Source organism: Anser anser, assembly GCF_964211835.1.
Source record: "Anser anser genome assembly, chromosome: 1".
In the NCBI taxonomy this organism is placed as follows: Eukaryota; Metazoa; Chordata; class Aves; order Anseriformes; family Anatidae; genus Anser; species Anser anser.
The window spans coordinates 33,590,530-33,606,106 of record NC_139720.1 but is presented as its reverse complement, the minus strand read 5'-3'; the positions used below and the strand labels follow the sequence as shown (position 1 = coordinate 33,606,106).

The following is a 15,577-nucleotide window of genomic DNA, read 5'->3' as shown; positions in this document are numbered from 1 at the left end:
CTTCTAGTAATTCCTCTTATGAACCATCACAAGAGGAAAAGAGTGCTGAAGAAAAGATTGAGCACACTGTCTGTTTCATCAACATCTATTGCACAATAATTTTGATTTTAATGACCCTTCCCTGCTAAACACGTCTCTCTTAATCTTTGTACCTGATCTCCGTCATTCATTTTTCCTCATCTGGAGGATTTGAAAGGGCAGTATGTTTTACTGTAAATTCTCTGAAGCATTGAGGCACATTCAGGCAGGCCCTGTGCAGTACCAGTGACTGACTTAATAAAACAAAGCAACTGGCACAAAGAGCTGCCTTGCATTACATTTCTAGTAGGTGTTCTGATCTTACAGCGGTCATTACCTTTGTGTTAGAGTAGGGTTTGGATCACTGACTGTGTAGAATATACTGCATATGTGTATTTTTTTCTATGGGTATAGAGTTCTGTATGGTAACTGGAATTCTTAATTTGTATTCTTCTTTCTGATCTGCTTTTCTTTTGTCCTAAAGGATAGAGGAAGGAAGTAGCTTATGTTGCAACAAGTTCCACAGTGATCTGCTGCAATACAAAGCACTGCAGGCTGAATTAGGGTTACATTCATGAACCAAATATGCAGGGTGTTCAAAAAAACCCTGAACTTAAACTGTAATACAACAAAAAAATCTTCTTGATCAAGGTAATGCATACATAGGCAATGCATCTGAGAACTGCTGCACAAGAGAGCTGTTTTAATCAAAGTCTTTTAGAAAACCTAGACTTTAGATACATTTTTTTCAATGACATGTTCTGTGGTATACAGTTTTTCTTGCCATATTTATCAAGTGAAGTGCATTCATGAAACAGCTTACAAATCCATTACAGAGTAAATCTCAGTGTGAATGTTTTTGAGCTTGGTCCAAGTCTTGGGTCCAAGTTTTCCCAATACGATGGTATCAAGAGAAGTACAGTGACACATACAGTAGCTTCCTTAGCATGTTTCACAAATCCTTACAGGTAATAAATTCTTTCATCCTTTCCTAATGACAGACACTATTCCAATAGAACGTGTCAATGCTTTATGAGATGTAGAAGCAACAGATGGCTATTCTGGATAAGAAGTGAAAGATACCTAACCTGAATGTTGTAGGTAGAGAGGAAACAATTGTTCAAATTGTAACTAATTAGTTTGTTGACTACATACTGAGACTAAAATCTGTTCTTATGTGCTCTGTATCTTTATTATCCAGCTATTATATTTCTAGAAAAATAAACTAGCTTCTCTTGTCAGAAGTAGCTTTCCTAAAGCACAACTACAAAAACTTTGTGCTTATCTCGTGGGTTTGTTTTGTTTTTATTATTTTATTTTAAATAGACCTAAAAACAGTGATTCAGTGTCTTTACCCTCCAAGAAAGGTGATGTTGTGAAGAAAAGAAACACCTCAAATATCAGCCACAAAGTTCTAATGATTTTGATTGCTATATTAAATGATCAGATGTTCTGATTTTTAGATAGCTATGTTAAATGAAGATATTGTATGGAGCTGTAACTCTTCTAAGATTGTGACACATGCATGCCTTGTTATGCACAATAAAAGCAATAGCTGCTGCGTGGACTCATCAATGGCTTTTTTCTTGTTTTAAATAACTTTGTTCCCAAAAGGACAGTGTGCATTCAGTATTGCTTACAATGTTTTCTGGATAGAAGCTTCAGCAGAGAGAACTTGTTAATTTGCCTTGAATGAAAGAAGACTTGACACCTTCTTTGGTTAATGAACCATCTCCTCAAAAACGATGAAAGAGATGAGTAGAAGGCCACCACACTTCATGTGTCTTTATTGTAAAACTGTACACAGCTTTTTTTACTCCCACTCCTTCCAAATTCAGCCTCCCTGTTGGGAAAAGAGGCAGGGGAATTTTCTTCCATTTCTACTTTAAAGCTTATGTATGTTTAGATGAAATATTGTACAGACAAAGTAACCTCTAGTTGTCCTCGAGGGTGCCCAGCAATTGTACTGTGGCAGAGGGCATGGGCAGGGATGCACATGAGACTGTCCTGTCTTTACTAGAATTTCTCCAGAGATTTGTTACAAACTATGAGATAATGCTAGAGCTATGAAAAGTAACTTAGGAGTAGAAATGTCACCTGGTCTTAATAGTAGAAACATACCCGAACCTAGCTGTAGCTTTTGATTCTTCTACATTGTTTTCCCCTATTTTTGCCATGTATAACTGTATGTAATTGTTAAACGCTTTTCCAGATGAACTGGACATGTTAATGTGAATATTTTCCTAATGAAGTAAAACACTTGCCTCTTGAAATGATGCTAGTAACCCTTAGTGTTCTATGATATGTCATTGCTATGAATAAAATCATACTGGATTTAAATTTGGGAGCATAATATTCATGTGTAAATTTAATGTAGAAACAGATTGTCTTGGAAAAGCTTAGCTTTCAGTTAAGCTAAATCCTGAAATGGGAGTGAGAATTACTAGGTAAATTATGCTTCCTCCTCTCTTTGACAGTTTGATGCATCTGCAAATCAAAGTATTTACCTGGAAGTTTGCAGCTGGTTCAACAGTTACAGTGCATTTCATAGCATCAAATACGGCCGTTGAACGACACCTTGCTACGTTGCTGTAGGGTAGCTGTGTGTTGACTGTAGGACAACAGCTGTCTGAGTAATCTGAGCCTCTAGGGAACTGGCTTAATTGCCCAACAGGCTTATTTTAACACAGGCCATGATGCTTCAGGGGACAAACAAAAATCCTCCACTAGGGCTAAGCTTTTAGTTGAGGTAAAATACTAGAGCTTCAAAAGGAGGGGTAATGCTTCTGCCTTTACTGTTCAACAACTTGTTCATGCAAGTACCGCTGTTTTTGTTTGGTTTATAAATCAGTACAGCTCTGCTCTGTTTCTTGTTCCTGGAGCTTCTGATTTCAATTGAAGTAATGCTCAAGGTTTGGGACTGAGTGGATGAATGAGAAGGTTGGGCACTCTTTGAAAATGAGAAAGGAACAGAATCAACTGGAAAACACAGAGTCCCAATGAAAAGACAAGAATTAAGTTCTTCATTGAATTTTAGGGCAGTGTTCACATACAAGTTTCTCACAGCTTTTCGTGCAATTCTAATGCTACATCCTGCTTGCATAAATTAAAAAAAAAAAAAATCTAATTCCCTGACAGTTGTCTTAAGGGCAGAAATAATGCACTTCACCCACTGTACAAGAACCAGTATATGGATTAGTTAGAAGCTGGGTGTCGGGTTTTGGTGTTACGTTTTTGTGGTGTTTTTTTTTTTTTTTCTTTTTTTAAAAAGACTTCTAAACTGAACCACTGAAGTGAAGGTGGTGGGGGGAGGACCAACAGAAATATATGGAATTAAAATGAATATGTAATTGTATAGCAGCAAAAACTAGCATCTAGTTTCCTATGTATTTCGCTGAAGGTTGATTCCATCATCCTGCTGGATAGAACTTCAGTCAAAGCTTCCTTTTTCTGTTGTTAATGTTTTATTTTTCTGTGTGTTTGTGTATTCTGATGTAGTGCAGCTTAAATGAGTGGGCATTTGGGTGGCTAGATATTTAAAAAGAGGGGGGGAAAAAGTAAATCTGTATTTCCATCAAACTGTAGGGTAAGATGACCTTCAATTCTGTTCTATTATGAAGTGCTTTGTAAAACTTCCACTGTCTTAAATGTGGGAGGCTATTCGCTCTGCTGACTGCAAAGAAGAGAGGTGTATTTATTCAAATAGATGTGTCAGAGAAGGGAAGGTGTTAGCATGTTGGCTGTTGATCTGCGCAGTTCTGCAATGTAAAAGGAGGGGGGTGGGAGGGAACTCAGGGTTTAGCTTGGGTTCTTTCTGCTCCTTTGCCTCCCTTCTTGTGGGTTTCTGGGTGTTTGGTTGGTTGGTGAGTTGTTTGTTGTGTGTTTTTGTGGTATTATGTTGCTGCCAATGCTATTACTTGTTAATAATAGAATGTCAGTTTACGCTTCTGTTTGTTAGACTTGAGGGAAAAGCTGGTAAGCAGAAAAATGTAAATATTTGTTGAAGCTGCATACAGCAAAAATTCCAGAATGTTTTCTGGCAACGCACAACAGACAAGCAGTGCATTGGGATTTTTGGCTGTATTTGGAAACTGGCTGTGTTGATGCTTTTGGGTAGATACTGGAAGAGCTGCAGTGTAGTGGAAGTCAAAGGCTAAATATGAAAAGACTCTTTACCTGCTAGCAGGTAGCAGAGAACTGTGAAAACAATACATTGGTGGTGGAGAGGAAGAAAGATTGAGAAGTTGGAGCAGAGATTAAAGCAGTACTGACTTGTAGGGAGTCCCATGTTTGATTTCTGTCAAAAAAGACATTGGTGAATTTAAAAGGTTAGTAGCTGAGACACTGAGATGTGCCAGTGAGTTCCACCACAGTTGTCAGAACTCTGAAATGGAGAAGTGAAACTGCTCTGTCTGGCATCTGTCCCCACCTATGCCAAGTAACTGGTTTTTTGATACTTTGTGCTAGTGTTTTGTCTGACGTTAAGAAATAAATAAGACATTTGTGTATTGGTATAAAACCACTACTTCACAGGGATTAAAAAAAAATACAAGCCTTCATGTAAAGTATTTCATGTAAACTTCATGTTAAATTAATTTTTTAAATGCAATTCTGGATTACATTATTGTTTCCTTTAGAGTTTTCCCATGAGGAGAAATCTACTTACAGGAAACAAAATACTAGGTTGTATGCATAGTTTGTGCAAATATGTTCTTAACATGAACAAGTTGTAAACTTCTGTATTTCTGTAAGCTACTATAATATTGAATGAAAGTACAGAAAATAGAGATTTTTCACAGTTTACTATAAATTTTGTAATAGGAAAAATCATTTTTCAGACACAGGCTTCATGTCCTATTGATCGCAGACCATTTCAAGCAGTATGTAGGCTTAATGCATTAGAAGATCAGGTAAAGGTAAGTTTTAGACTTATTTTCTTGAATAGCACATAAGATATGCTGCAAGATTTTATTCATATGTCTGTGTTTAATAAGGTTTCCTAATAAAATAATTGTAGCTTTAACTTTTGTGTTATATATTTGAAGCTAGGAATTATTCTTGTTTTTTCAAACAAAATATATGCAATGTTGTGTAAAAGTTACAGTATAATAATAATAATAGTAACAAGAAGTAATAGTGATACAGGAATAATGTTGGTATTGGTCCTATATAGTATCTTCGAGCATCCCTGATATATCCAGGAATAGAAGTTTAGTAATTGGTCTCAAAGTATTTTTTTAAACTAGTTTTTTTTATGTAATTGGTATATTAATTACCATGCAATCTTGTATGTTCATAGTCTTCAATTCATAGAAGAAAAACTAGTTAAAGCAAGAGGAAACAATTAATGCTAAGCCTTGGTGAATGTAAATTTCTGAATCTTTCCACCTTTCAGTTCTTCTGAATAACACTGCTGGTTGCACATAGATGATCTTGAATAGATGCAATAGATGATCGTGAAAATATATATTGAAAAACGCTAATATTTCTGTGCTCAGCTCTGAGACTCTGTGGCAAAGTTGTGGTTATAAGTAATTCCTAAGCTGCTGGCTTTGAATTTTGCTGTGTTTAGCAAACGGGCTCCCTCTAGCCATTTCTTGTTCTTCCAGAACAAGAAGCCTCAGGTAGTCAGCTGCAAAGCAACCAGACTGGCAGCCACAGATATTTCCTTCTCAGGGAAAACCAAAAATAGTATTTTCTGCTCTAAAGAATCACAGAAGCAATAGAAACCAGATAAACTAAAGTTTTAATTTGGAAGAGTTTCAAGGCCATATCAAAACTTAGTTTGAAGGGTTCTTTGTTTACAGAAGTACACTATAAAAAGTAGACAAAGAACAAGGGTCCTGATCTCAAAAGGGGTTGTAGGGATAGAGAAACATTGGCACAGTGGTCAATGTTAGCAATGTTATCAGCACATAGACAGCTTATCCATTGTGATATTCATAATTAGAACGCTAATAGCTTCAGAAATTACATATAAAGTCAAGATTCTAGAATAAGGAAATATAAAATGGCTAATGAAAGTGTAATCACTAAAGTAACTTCATAGTATGTAATAAAGATTGTGTTATGTTCTCAGAATTTTGAAAATTGGAGGGGGAATGTTATATGAAATCCGTAACTTACATTACTTTAGAGGAGAATTGAATATTTTTTTTTAACGATTAGGAAGCATTCGAAATTGAATGTAAGTTCAGCATTTTCCAAAGCTGACCTTTAGGTATTCAGGTCAACCAACTTAGTTTAAATTTTTTCAGTTACCAAACTATCAAAGAAAATGCATAGCTTTTGAGGTACTTGCCATGGCAGGCTGAATGGTCAGGGAATTTTGGAGTTGTGGAATTACTGTGCATCTCTGGCACAGTCAATATACATATCAATTTGTGTTTTGTTTTGTTTCTTTTTGAAATCTGTGAATTGAGAAATTAAGGAATCTATGATTTGAGAGTTTCAAGTCCTTCTGCTGGAGCTTGTTTTTCTGTAGACCTTAAAAGACTTTGAACGTATTCAAAGCCCATGTTTATTGAGATTCTAGACTGGATCAACTTTATTTTTCAATTCAGGTTCAGGTAAAACAACAGCAAAGGAAGAAGGAAGAGGAAAACTGTGCCTGCAATAAGGAAAAATATAGCCATACAAAGATGAGAAGTTTCCTGAGGTTGGTAGCGCACTTAATGTAAAACATTCTAATTTGGAATATCCAAAATATAAGTTGAAATCTTATAAAATGTATAGCCTGGAATTTTTTAATAAAGTTTACCGATCTATTTCCAACAAATATTCCGGCGAGCAATAAGTAAGGAGCAACATATTTCTTGCATTCAGACCTGGAAGTAGCATTTTTATCAAGCACATCTGACAAATTTCTTACTAATTTTAATTAATATGTTTGTGGCTGGGACATGGTTTAATAATACCAATCTTCACTTATCTAAAGGGACAACCGCTTTTTTTCTTGCATGTTACAATAAATAGTGGTGGTGTTCCAAGTTTTAGTATAAAACAGCTGTAGTCAACTACAGCTTTCAGTCTAGTGAGTCTGAGATGGAAGTATGGAAATGCCATTCATGTTTTGAAAAATTTTGTCACATTTGTATTGTATAAAATAAAGTTTGGGATTACACAGATAAATTTCACTAAATAGTGATAACCTGAAGCCAGCATTTAATTGAGTATATGATGTATGCAGTGTCCTTGAGGTTAAATTTGAAGCACACTTCACTACAGAAAAGATAACTCGGAAGTAAATTACCATTTTTTGGCTATTATTAGAAAATAAATAAGATTGATCTTTGCAACTCTCTGAATCACCTTTGACTTCAATATTCTTTTAATATTTATGTAAGAAGTTTGTGACACCTGTCACAAGTTGCCATGAAAGAAAGCAAAATTAAGCATTCAGATTTAATACAGGAAATTAACTTTTGTTGTGTACATGGATTCTTTTCATCCTCAAGCTTTTCGAGGCATTTAAGTCATGGAAGATGATATACTGGATACAAGTTCAGGTTTTAATAGCAGTCAGAATGTTGGTTTATGAGCGTAAAAAAAAAATTCCTTGAAACAGGAACTGTTTTTGTTTGGGTGTATATACTCATAATTTAGGTATGCCCATAAATGTTGCTGCTTTTGTAATATCTTTTGTTAATCTCACAGAAGAGCTCTGTGTCCAAACAGAGGACCTTTTACAGCAAAATTGAGCAAAGTTGTGAAGAAAAAATACAGTAAGTCGTTATTTTTTCTCTATTTGCTGGAAAAGCTACTTTTTATTATGGAACTCTAGAAGTACTTTTCTTGATGGGGTAATTTTTTGTATTATTATTGTTTACATTTGCACTTCTAAACCAAATGCCAAGGAATAGAAGCTTGGAGCTTAAGAGAATAAAGCTGCAATATCTGACATTACTATACTCATTTTTCTGGCAAGACTACCTCTTCAACCTCAGTCACAAGTGAATTGGATTTGGTTTCAGCGTGAATCATTTTCTGGGACAGAAAGTTAATGCACAGCTAACGATAAGCAAAGAAACAGAAGATTTTGCTGAGGGTTCAGGAGCAAGAAGCACTTGGCAGTATTTTGGGGGTAACATTTTGAGAGGGTTGGTTGGTGGGTATTGTGTTCTGAGTGTGTTCATAACTCCTGAAGTTAAGCAAGTATCTGAAGAGGTAAAAACTGGTTGATGTTATAAAAAGCTATTGTGAAGGTAAGTACATTTTAATTTTACTGAATTTATGTGTAAACACATTGTAAATAAACTTCAGATACATTTTCATTACCATCTCATTTCATTAATGATTTTGACAAACAATTAAGAACTAATATATTTAAGTTAAGATTAAAAGTTTTGCTTCTTATTTCTCACAGGTAATATTTTGTATGACAAACGAACCAGGAAAGCTTTGTCTGTGAAGATAAACAAGGTTGGTTCTGATGATGAGACATTTGTAAACATTTTTTTCATAAAAGCATTTTTTTAACTACCTTTCTGCTTATTTTTAGTTGACTTTTTCTATTCGTTAATTCTAGTATGATCCAAACCTTTTTAGTTTGTCTTGTTTTGTCTTGAAGGAAGCTCTTAGAATATAGTGCTAGGTTATATGAGGTTCTCTCCCAGATATTTTTGTAGTGGTATGTATTTTCATTTAGATTACATTGTTATAAGACTCCATAACCTCTTTTCATCTTTCTTCATCAAATGAAGGTGGGATCAGCTGCAAGCTCTTAACCTAAGTATCATTATATGAAGGATATGAAGGTTTTCATTCATTTTATGAAAATGCTTAGATGTAATTAACTAAGTAATGTGGTTAATATTATTTGTCCAATAAGCCATGGACATTCTAGTTTGCACCAAGGTGGCTTTTAACGGGAGATTACTTTAGGAATGTTTGCATTCCCAGGCTTCTTGTTTTGTTCATAAATTTTAACCTATAATATAAATTCCACTTACAATAAGTAAAGAGCTATAAAGGCTCTGTTGTTTGCTTTGTTTTCCCTCCTTTCAGAAGTATTTCAGGTCTCTGTGACACAAGCTGGTGATCAATGATCTCCTGATCACAGGAAAATTATACCTGTATTACCTGTATATAGTTATACCTGTAAATATATTTGCATGAAATAGTTGTAAGTAATTGATTTCATTTTTAAGTGTAAATGTTGCTGTCCATTATTTAGTCTTACCTAAGTTTGAAAAGGAGGAAAGTCTGTATTCAAGTCCTTATTTTGCCTGCTGTCTTGTTTCATGTAATATTATGGGCACGTACTTTGTCAGCTGACTTTGAGTAGCTGGTGGCCTGAGTGGTCATGTTTATTTGGTGCTTATACACCATGGTTCTTAGGGCTACCTTTAACTCCAGCCTTCCTCTTCTAGGTCAGGTATTTAGAAATTTTGGTTCTGCCACCATGTAAAGCTAAAGTAAAGCTTTCATTTTGATTTCAAGAGGTTTTGAACTGGAAAGATAGGGCTGAGTGGTAGATCGAGCACTAATTTAGCTTCAAGATTGATGAAAACTTTCATATCTTGTTTCAGTGATTTATTATACAGGTGAATAGCATCAATATCTCAAACAGTACCTGTTACAGAAAACATACATGAACAAAAGTAGAGATAAATCCCCCAAACCTTTGGGAGGAGGTACAGAGCTCAATTATACACTGTATGTTCAAAAGTTGAAAGAAAGCACTGATTTACTAACAGCCACTTCATAAAGGTATTTACAGGACGCTTAGATATCCTTTTTTGACAGAGGGAGAAATGCTAGTGTTAAAATTCAGAGTATGTTTAAAATAAAGCATTTCTGAAAACAGCATGTTAGGAGGAACTTAACTATTACTTACAGTGATGAAATAGGGCATGGTCCAAAGTTTGAAGTTTGATAGAGCATGTAGAAAATGACTACACGCTTGAGTGCACATTTACATATGTCTTATTACAAAGCTTATTTTTCTTCAGAGTAAATATTTGCTGAAAGACCCTGTAAGTTTCCATCTTAAAATACAACTGGTAGGGAGTGAACAGGAATGTTTCAGACAAATTCAGGTTGACATTAGCCCTTTAGGTGATATGATACAAGTGGCAAAAACAGGTCACTGTAGATAAGTGTGTCAGTTTGGTAGTCTGGAAGCAGCGTCTGGAGGATTATTGTTCAGATTTTTTTCTATTGCAGCCAGCCCAGAGCACAGCAATAGCAACAGAGTCAAGCTGTTTTCTGAATACAATGAAAAGGCAATGCACTAGCATACAATGTTTTTGTTAGGCATTGTTAGCAACTGAAATAGAAAGTGGTATCTGTTGAAATATGAAGCTGATTCTGAGTATTGTCTCTTTGTGTGAGGGTGCAGTAAACAGACACACCAGTCAACCTTGAATTTTCTAATTCTACCTGAAGGCAAAGAAGAATCCCAGCTCTTATATCAGGTTTTCTTGTTAGTTTGAAACCAGACATGCAATGAACTGCTCTGAAGGGGTCTGTCTGAGGGTGCTAGCATTGTACTTACTGTGGTTCATTAGGTAGCAGAAAGGGGAATTGTGAAATAGTAAAGATTGGGCTTCTTTGTGTGTAATTTTTTTATGAAGCATTAAAGATTGTGCTGTGGAAAGACGATTTAAAAATGAGCTTTATCTGCAAAGAGCAGGTGTTGAAAATTTAGAGACTGAATAGAGCAAACTTGTTTGATATAATGGCAAATTTCAGTATAAAACTATTGGGCTACTATGGTGCCAACTTCATGTGAGCTAAAGCCTAGCTGACATTTAATTTCAATGCATCTTTATGCGCTAAATGCTAATTATTTCATTTTGGATGTTTTTAATTGTAGCCCAGAAGAAAGACCTGCTGGAATGAGTGCTTCAGGACTAATTTCTATAGTACGCTTCCGGCCGGTGGTAGCAATGAAGAATCCTTTCTTAGCTGTAGAAATGACTGGTTAGTATATAATAGCGTGCAATACGAAGTGATGAGTTACTATATTGTAGATACTATAGTTTCTTCTGCTTCTATCTGTATATTACTGCCTTGAAATATTTTGAAGTTCAACAACTTCTATATCATGGCAAACCAGGATTTAAAAGATAAACACAAACACTTCAAAATTGGTACAGTTAAATCAACATCCCAATATCTGTTGTGTGTTCAGCATAAAATACTTAAGCGTGTGCTTTTAATCTCATTGATTTAATAGGAATTTAGCTGATATTTGAAGTCCTTGCAAAATTGAAGCCTTGAATAGGAAAGCGCTAGTCCTGGTATTACAACAGCGGTTAGTAAAACTGTTAACAGTAAACCTCCTGTTCTGTAGCAGAAACAACTGTTTCTGTTGTTGCTCTGTGACTCCAAAAGGAACACTTTAAATGTACATGAAGTAATTTTGCTTAGTGAACCTAATACTTAAGATGGAGCATGACAAATATTTATGATTGAGAAGGTAGAAGAAGAACAGATGAAGAATGGTCTGGAATAACATTATTTGGATAATACAGACTCAAAGAAAAAATTACTGTCTGTGTGTTTTCAACAGTCTATAAATGAAAAATCCTTTTTGCCATGCACACGACAGTATTAATTTGTCAGGAATACAAAGTTTTTCCATCTTTCAATCCCACCCAGAAGACACATTTCATCTCCTGTTTTGTGTTCACTCTGCCTAAAAGTTTATTTAGGACTTCTCTTATGTTTACAAATATATGGTTTAGAAGGAAAAGTATGCTTTCATCATAACTGTTGAAAGTTGTAATACAGTTAGATTTAAAAATTAGTAACTGATAAAAGCAGATATTGAAATACAAAATCAGACAAGGTTATTTTAAATGTCATGAAATTTGTATTTTAGTACAGAATTCACAGAAGTCAATGCAGCGATCAGCCAGAAGAGACAAGAACTGGAATTGTCCTGTTCATCTGTGCTTGCTAGAGTTGAAAGGTACAAGTTCTATATTCATAGTGCAATTGATCTTAATATATTACTTCAAGCTTGGAATTTGATTGAATTCAAATTGCTTTTCAGGTAGAATATCGTTTGATCATAAAACTAAACTATGTTTGTGTGTAAGTTGCTAATCCTTTTGTATTTGCTGCATGCTATTTTTATGTAAATAGTTTCTGTATGTTGTAGTTCTTTTTTGATACTTAGGATGAGCATAGTAACTCCATTTACTTAAGCTTCTTTGTCACTTTCTCACAAAAATGAGAGTTTAAATGTCTTTTCTGTTACTTACAAGGTACTGTAAATGTGTTCTTAAAATTATTACTATCATTAGAAATCAGACTACATTTGCATTATTTGAAGATTGATTCTGATTCCTCTTTGCCCCCAAACTTCCTTCACGGATTGGTTTTGACACTTTTCTGTAAGAAGAATTTTATCAAATGAAGCACAACGTAATTTTTTTTTTTTGTCAGAGAACAAATAAGTGTTAAAATGTATTCTAAGGGTGTTTTCATGAATATAAAACAAAAGCATAAAAATAACAGATAAAAAAAAAAAGGTTCAGTCAGTGATATTAATTTCATTACATACCTCTAACTGTCTTTGGCATAAAACAGGCTAAAGAAAATTGAGTAAGTAAAGGGGATTTTTAATTAAAATTAAAAGCCACATGTAGTATTTAAATAATGAGTTTGTTTGGTTTTTACATATGTTTTTCCTTATGGGAAGTTCCATTCCAACTTAGTGGTAATTTTAAAATTCTTTTTTCCCCCAGGTTTGCTCTTCTGGTGTGGGAGTCTGAATAAACACATATTTAGTGTGCTCAAAAAGAAAGAAAAGAAAAGAAGAAAGTGACTAAATTGATGTGATGTGTAGACTGTTTTTCATTTTTTTCTGCAGAAAAAGCAGTTCTTCCATTGAAGTGCTAGATCAGTGTTCAGGATTTTATTTCCAGTAGTATAGCCTACTGATTTGGTGTAGGTTGCTTGTGTTACAGTTCTGTTTGACTTTGAAGAAAGCCAAATGTATGTTCCTTTGACATAGCGTGCTTTCTTCAAACTGTTTGAGTAGATTAGGCCTTAATGTAAGCTTGAAAGAAGGAAAGTTTTGTTCTCTATTGTCTTTGCCTTTCTCTTCAACTGTAATGAAACAGGAAGTGTCATGCTTGTGTAATGGTTTTCTGCGTTGTTTCTAAAACTTCCTACAAACAACTAAAACAACTAATGTTAATGATTTTATTTTCCAGAATTCCTTTAATGTCTTATGGAGCTGAAACTGAGACCTTTCTTATTACTTCTACTACAGTGGCAGGGACAATTCTTCCAGCAAATATCAGGCCTTTGGAAAACTTTGGTAAACTTTTTTTTGTAACTTTTATTTATAGCTAATGTGGAGTAGTGTTACAACATGATTCTCAGAAGTCAAAGCATACAGCTATAGTTAAAAGGGAAAAAAAAATATGTTTTGATGCAGTTTGATGGTATTTCAAAACCAGCTGACCTATTTCTGAAATTGGAATATAGAACATAACATACTTGTTTTTGGAGTGGTTGGTTTATGTAACTTAGTTCTATTCCTAAATTCAAATTTTTCTTTCATGTTGCAACTCTTCCTATTAAGGATAAATTACATTTTGATACTTTGAGTTGCTTGACATATTTTAGTGGTATACTGTGCAGTGTAAGGAACAAACTATTTCCTGATGGACAAGAATAGTCAGGAAGCTGCAGTTTATGCATCTGTTTCAGTATACCTGAAAGCTTTATAGGGCAAAAACATGTGAAGGTGCTCAAGCTCCAGGATCTGGCAGGAATTTAGCAGAAGACAAGATACAGAAAGAATTAGCTTCCTCCAGTTGCTTTAACTGCTTGTCTCTCCATACTCATCAAGAATGTAGGTTCTCTTCCCACTGGCTGCACAAATTCAAAGAAACGGAAACAAAGGAGTGCTGTTTTTAAGGCCAGAGATAATGCCTTCTTTGAATTTGGAATTATGCTACTTTCATTTTACTAGTAGGCAAAGAGGCGGGAGAGATTTGGGTCTCTTTAGGCCTACATGAATTGAGGAAGTGAATTGTGGGAAAGAATTAAGTAATAGGATGATGGAAAAGATACTTTATTATTTCATATTCTGCATTCTTGTTAAAGGTACTTGTTTCTCTTCCCCATTCGCCAGTGAGAAATGGATAGTTTACTTCCTCAGGCCTCTGAGCTTTGGCAGTGCAATTTACTGATGCTTAACTGTTTCTGGTTTTAGTAGTAATGAGTGTATATGCCAGCTCCTCTCTCTTGATTTTCCTTTCCCCTTTTCACTTTATACAGTCAGGCTTCTTTGTTAATACGTACTGGAAGCAGGAAAAAAAAATCTTACTAGATGAAGAGTATTTAAATTAACTCCAAATTAGTTTGCAACATTAGACTATTTAGAACATATAATTAATTGCCATTGATAGTTTCTGTAATTGATGTGCAAATAGTGATAACATTGTCAACTCCTAATGCAGAACATGAAAATAAATCCCTTACATTGTCTTTTGAGAGGAGGAAGAGACTTTGAATCTGAATCTTTACAGGGAAAGAAAAGAAAAATATTTTAAATATAAATTGAAATTAATTCCTTATTTGTCTTGGTTAGAACTTAGATACTTCTAAGATAAGCATTCCATCTTGTCTTTTAAAGGTGTGATTTGTAAACGTAAAATTACCATGCTGAAAAGACAAAACAAATAAATTCTTAAGTTATTTTTATATATTTCCATATGCTTTTGCCACGTCTGAACCAGAGTTCAGACGTTTAATGTAATATATTACTTATACTGTGGACAAAGTGAAAGACACACTAAAATATGTGCACACTAAAATTTTAAGTCATCTTCAGATTTGACTTGAAGACTTCCTACCAGTAAGGAGTATACAGGAATAAGAGGCAGTGTCTTCAAATTTTCTAGTGAAACTAGTGGATATTGGATGTGAAGATGTCCCTTGAGGATTTGGTCACATTCTGTGAGTGAGTGTTCCTTCCCCATTCAGTTTTTTGTATAGCAGCTTAGGAGAGGATAAAGATGCACAACAAATGCTAAGGACAAAAGCAAGAGAAACGTAACCTGAACACTGTTAAGATAGGTACGGCAAATACTTAAAGAAGAAGGGAGCAAGCTCTCCTTTTACAGGAAATATGTGAGATGGAAAAAAAGGCAGAAGGTGAGGGAAACACAGGTAACACAGACTTTCTGCAAAGGTGAAAAACAGGAGAGAGATGACAAAAATAGATAAGAAAAAAATGAAAAAATAACCTTGTGATTCTTAACAAATTGTGCATGGAAAATCATAGCATGGAGTTTGTTTGTTTACACTCCCCTCATCTCTTAGTTACATCTAAAATAGGCATTTTTGCATCAGAGTAGCAGTTGGTACTTGCTTACAAAGTTGTGCACAGAGGCATACAAGTATCACTGGTCATAAAGCTATGGCCTGAATCTTTGTAGATGCTCCAGTTTTTTACATGCTTTTAGCATGTAAATACCTTGTTTAGTAATTTGACCTAAAAAATCATTACTGAATCTATAAATTCTGTTATGACTTAGGCTGATATTATACAGTTCTTGTGCATGATTAAAATATTTTAAAATAAAGA

At 34.6% G+C, this 15,577-nt stretch overlaps 1 protein-coding gene across 2 annotated transcripts in view; it reads left to right on the top strand.

The window, feature by feature from the left end:
• Positions 1 to 15,577, top strand: part of SCAF11 (SR-related CTD associated factor 11) — a 47,902-nt gene that overhangs the window by 20,064 nt on the left and 12,261 nt on the right. For both annotated transcript variants that reach the window (XM_083845524.1, XM_083845523.1), the window contains exons 4-10: positions 4,857 to 4,934; positions 6,582 to 6,676; positions 7,675 to 7,742; positions 8,384 to 8,439; positions 10,838 to 10,944; positions 11,849 to 11,938; positions 13,191 to 13,297. In XM_083845524.1, the coding sequence (XP_083701650.1) occupies positions 4,857 to 4,934; positions 6,582 to 6,676; positions 7,675 to 7,742; positions 8,384 to 8,439; positions 10,838 to 10,944; positions 11,849 to 11,938; positions 13,191 to 13,297 (601 nt within the window). The remainder of the gene's footprint in view (positions 1 to 4,856; positions 4,935 to 6,581; positions 6,677 to 7,674; positions 7,743 to 8,383; positions 8,440 to 10,837; positions 10,945 to 11,848; positions 11,939 to 13,190; positions 13,298 to 15,577) is intronic.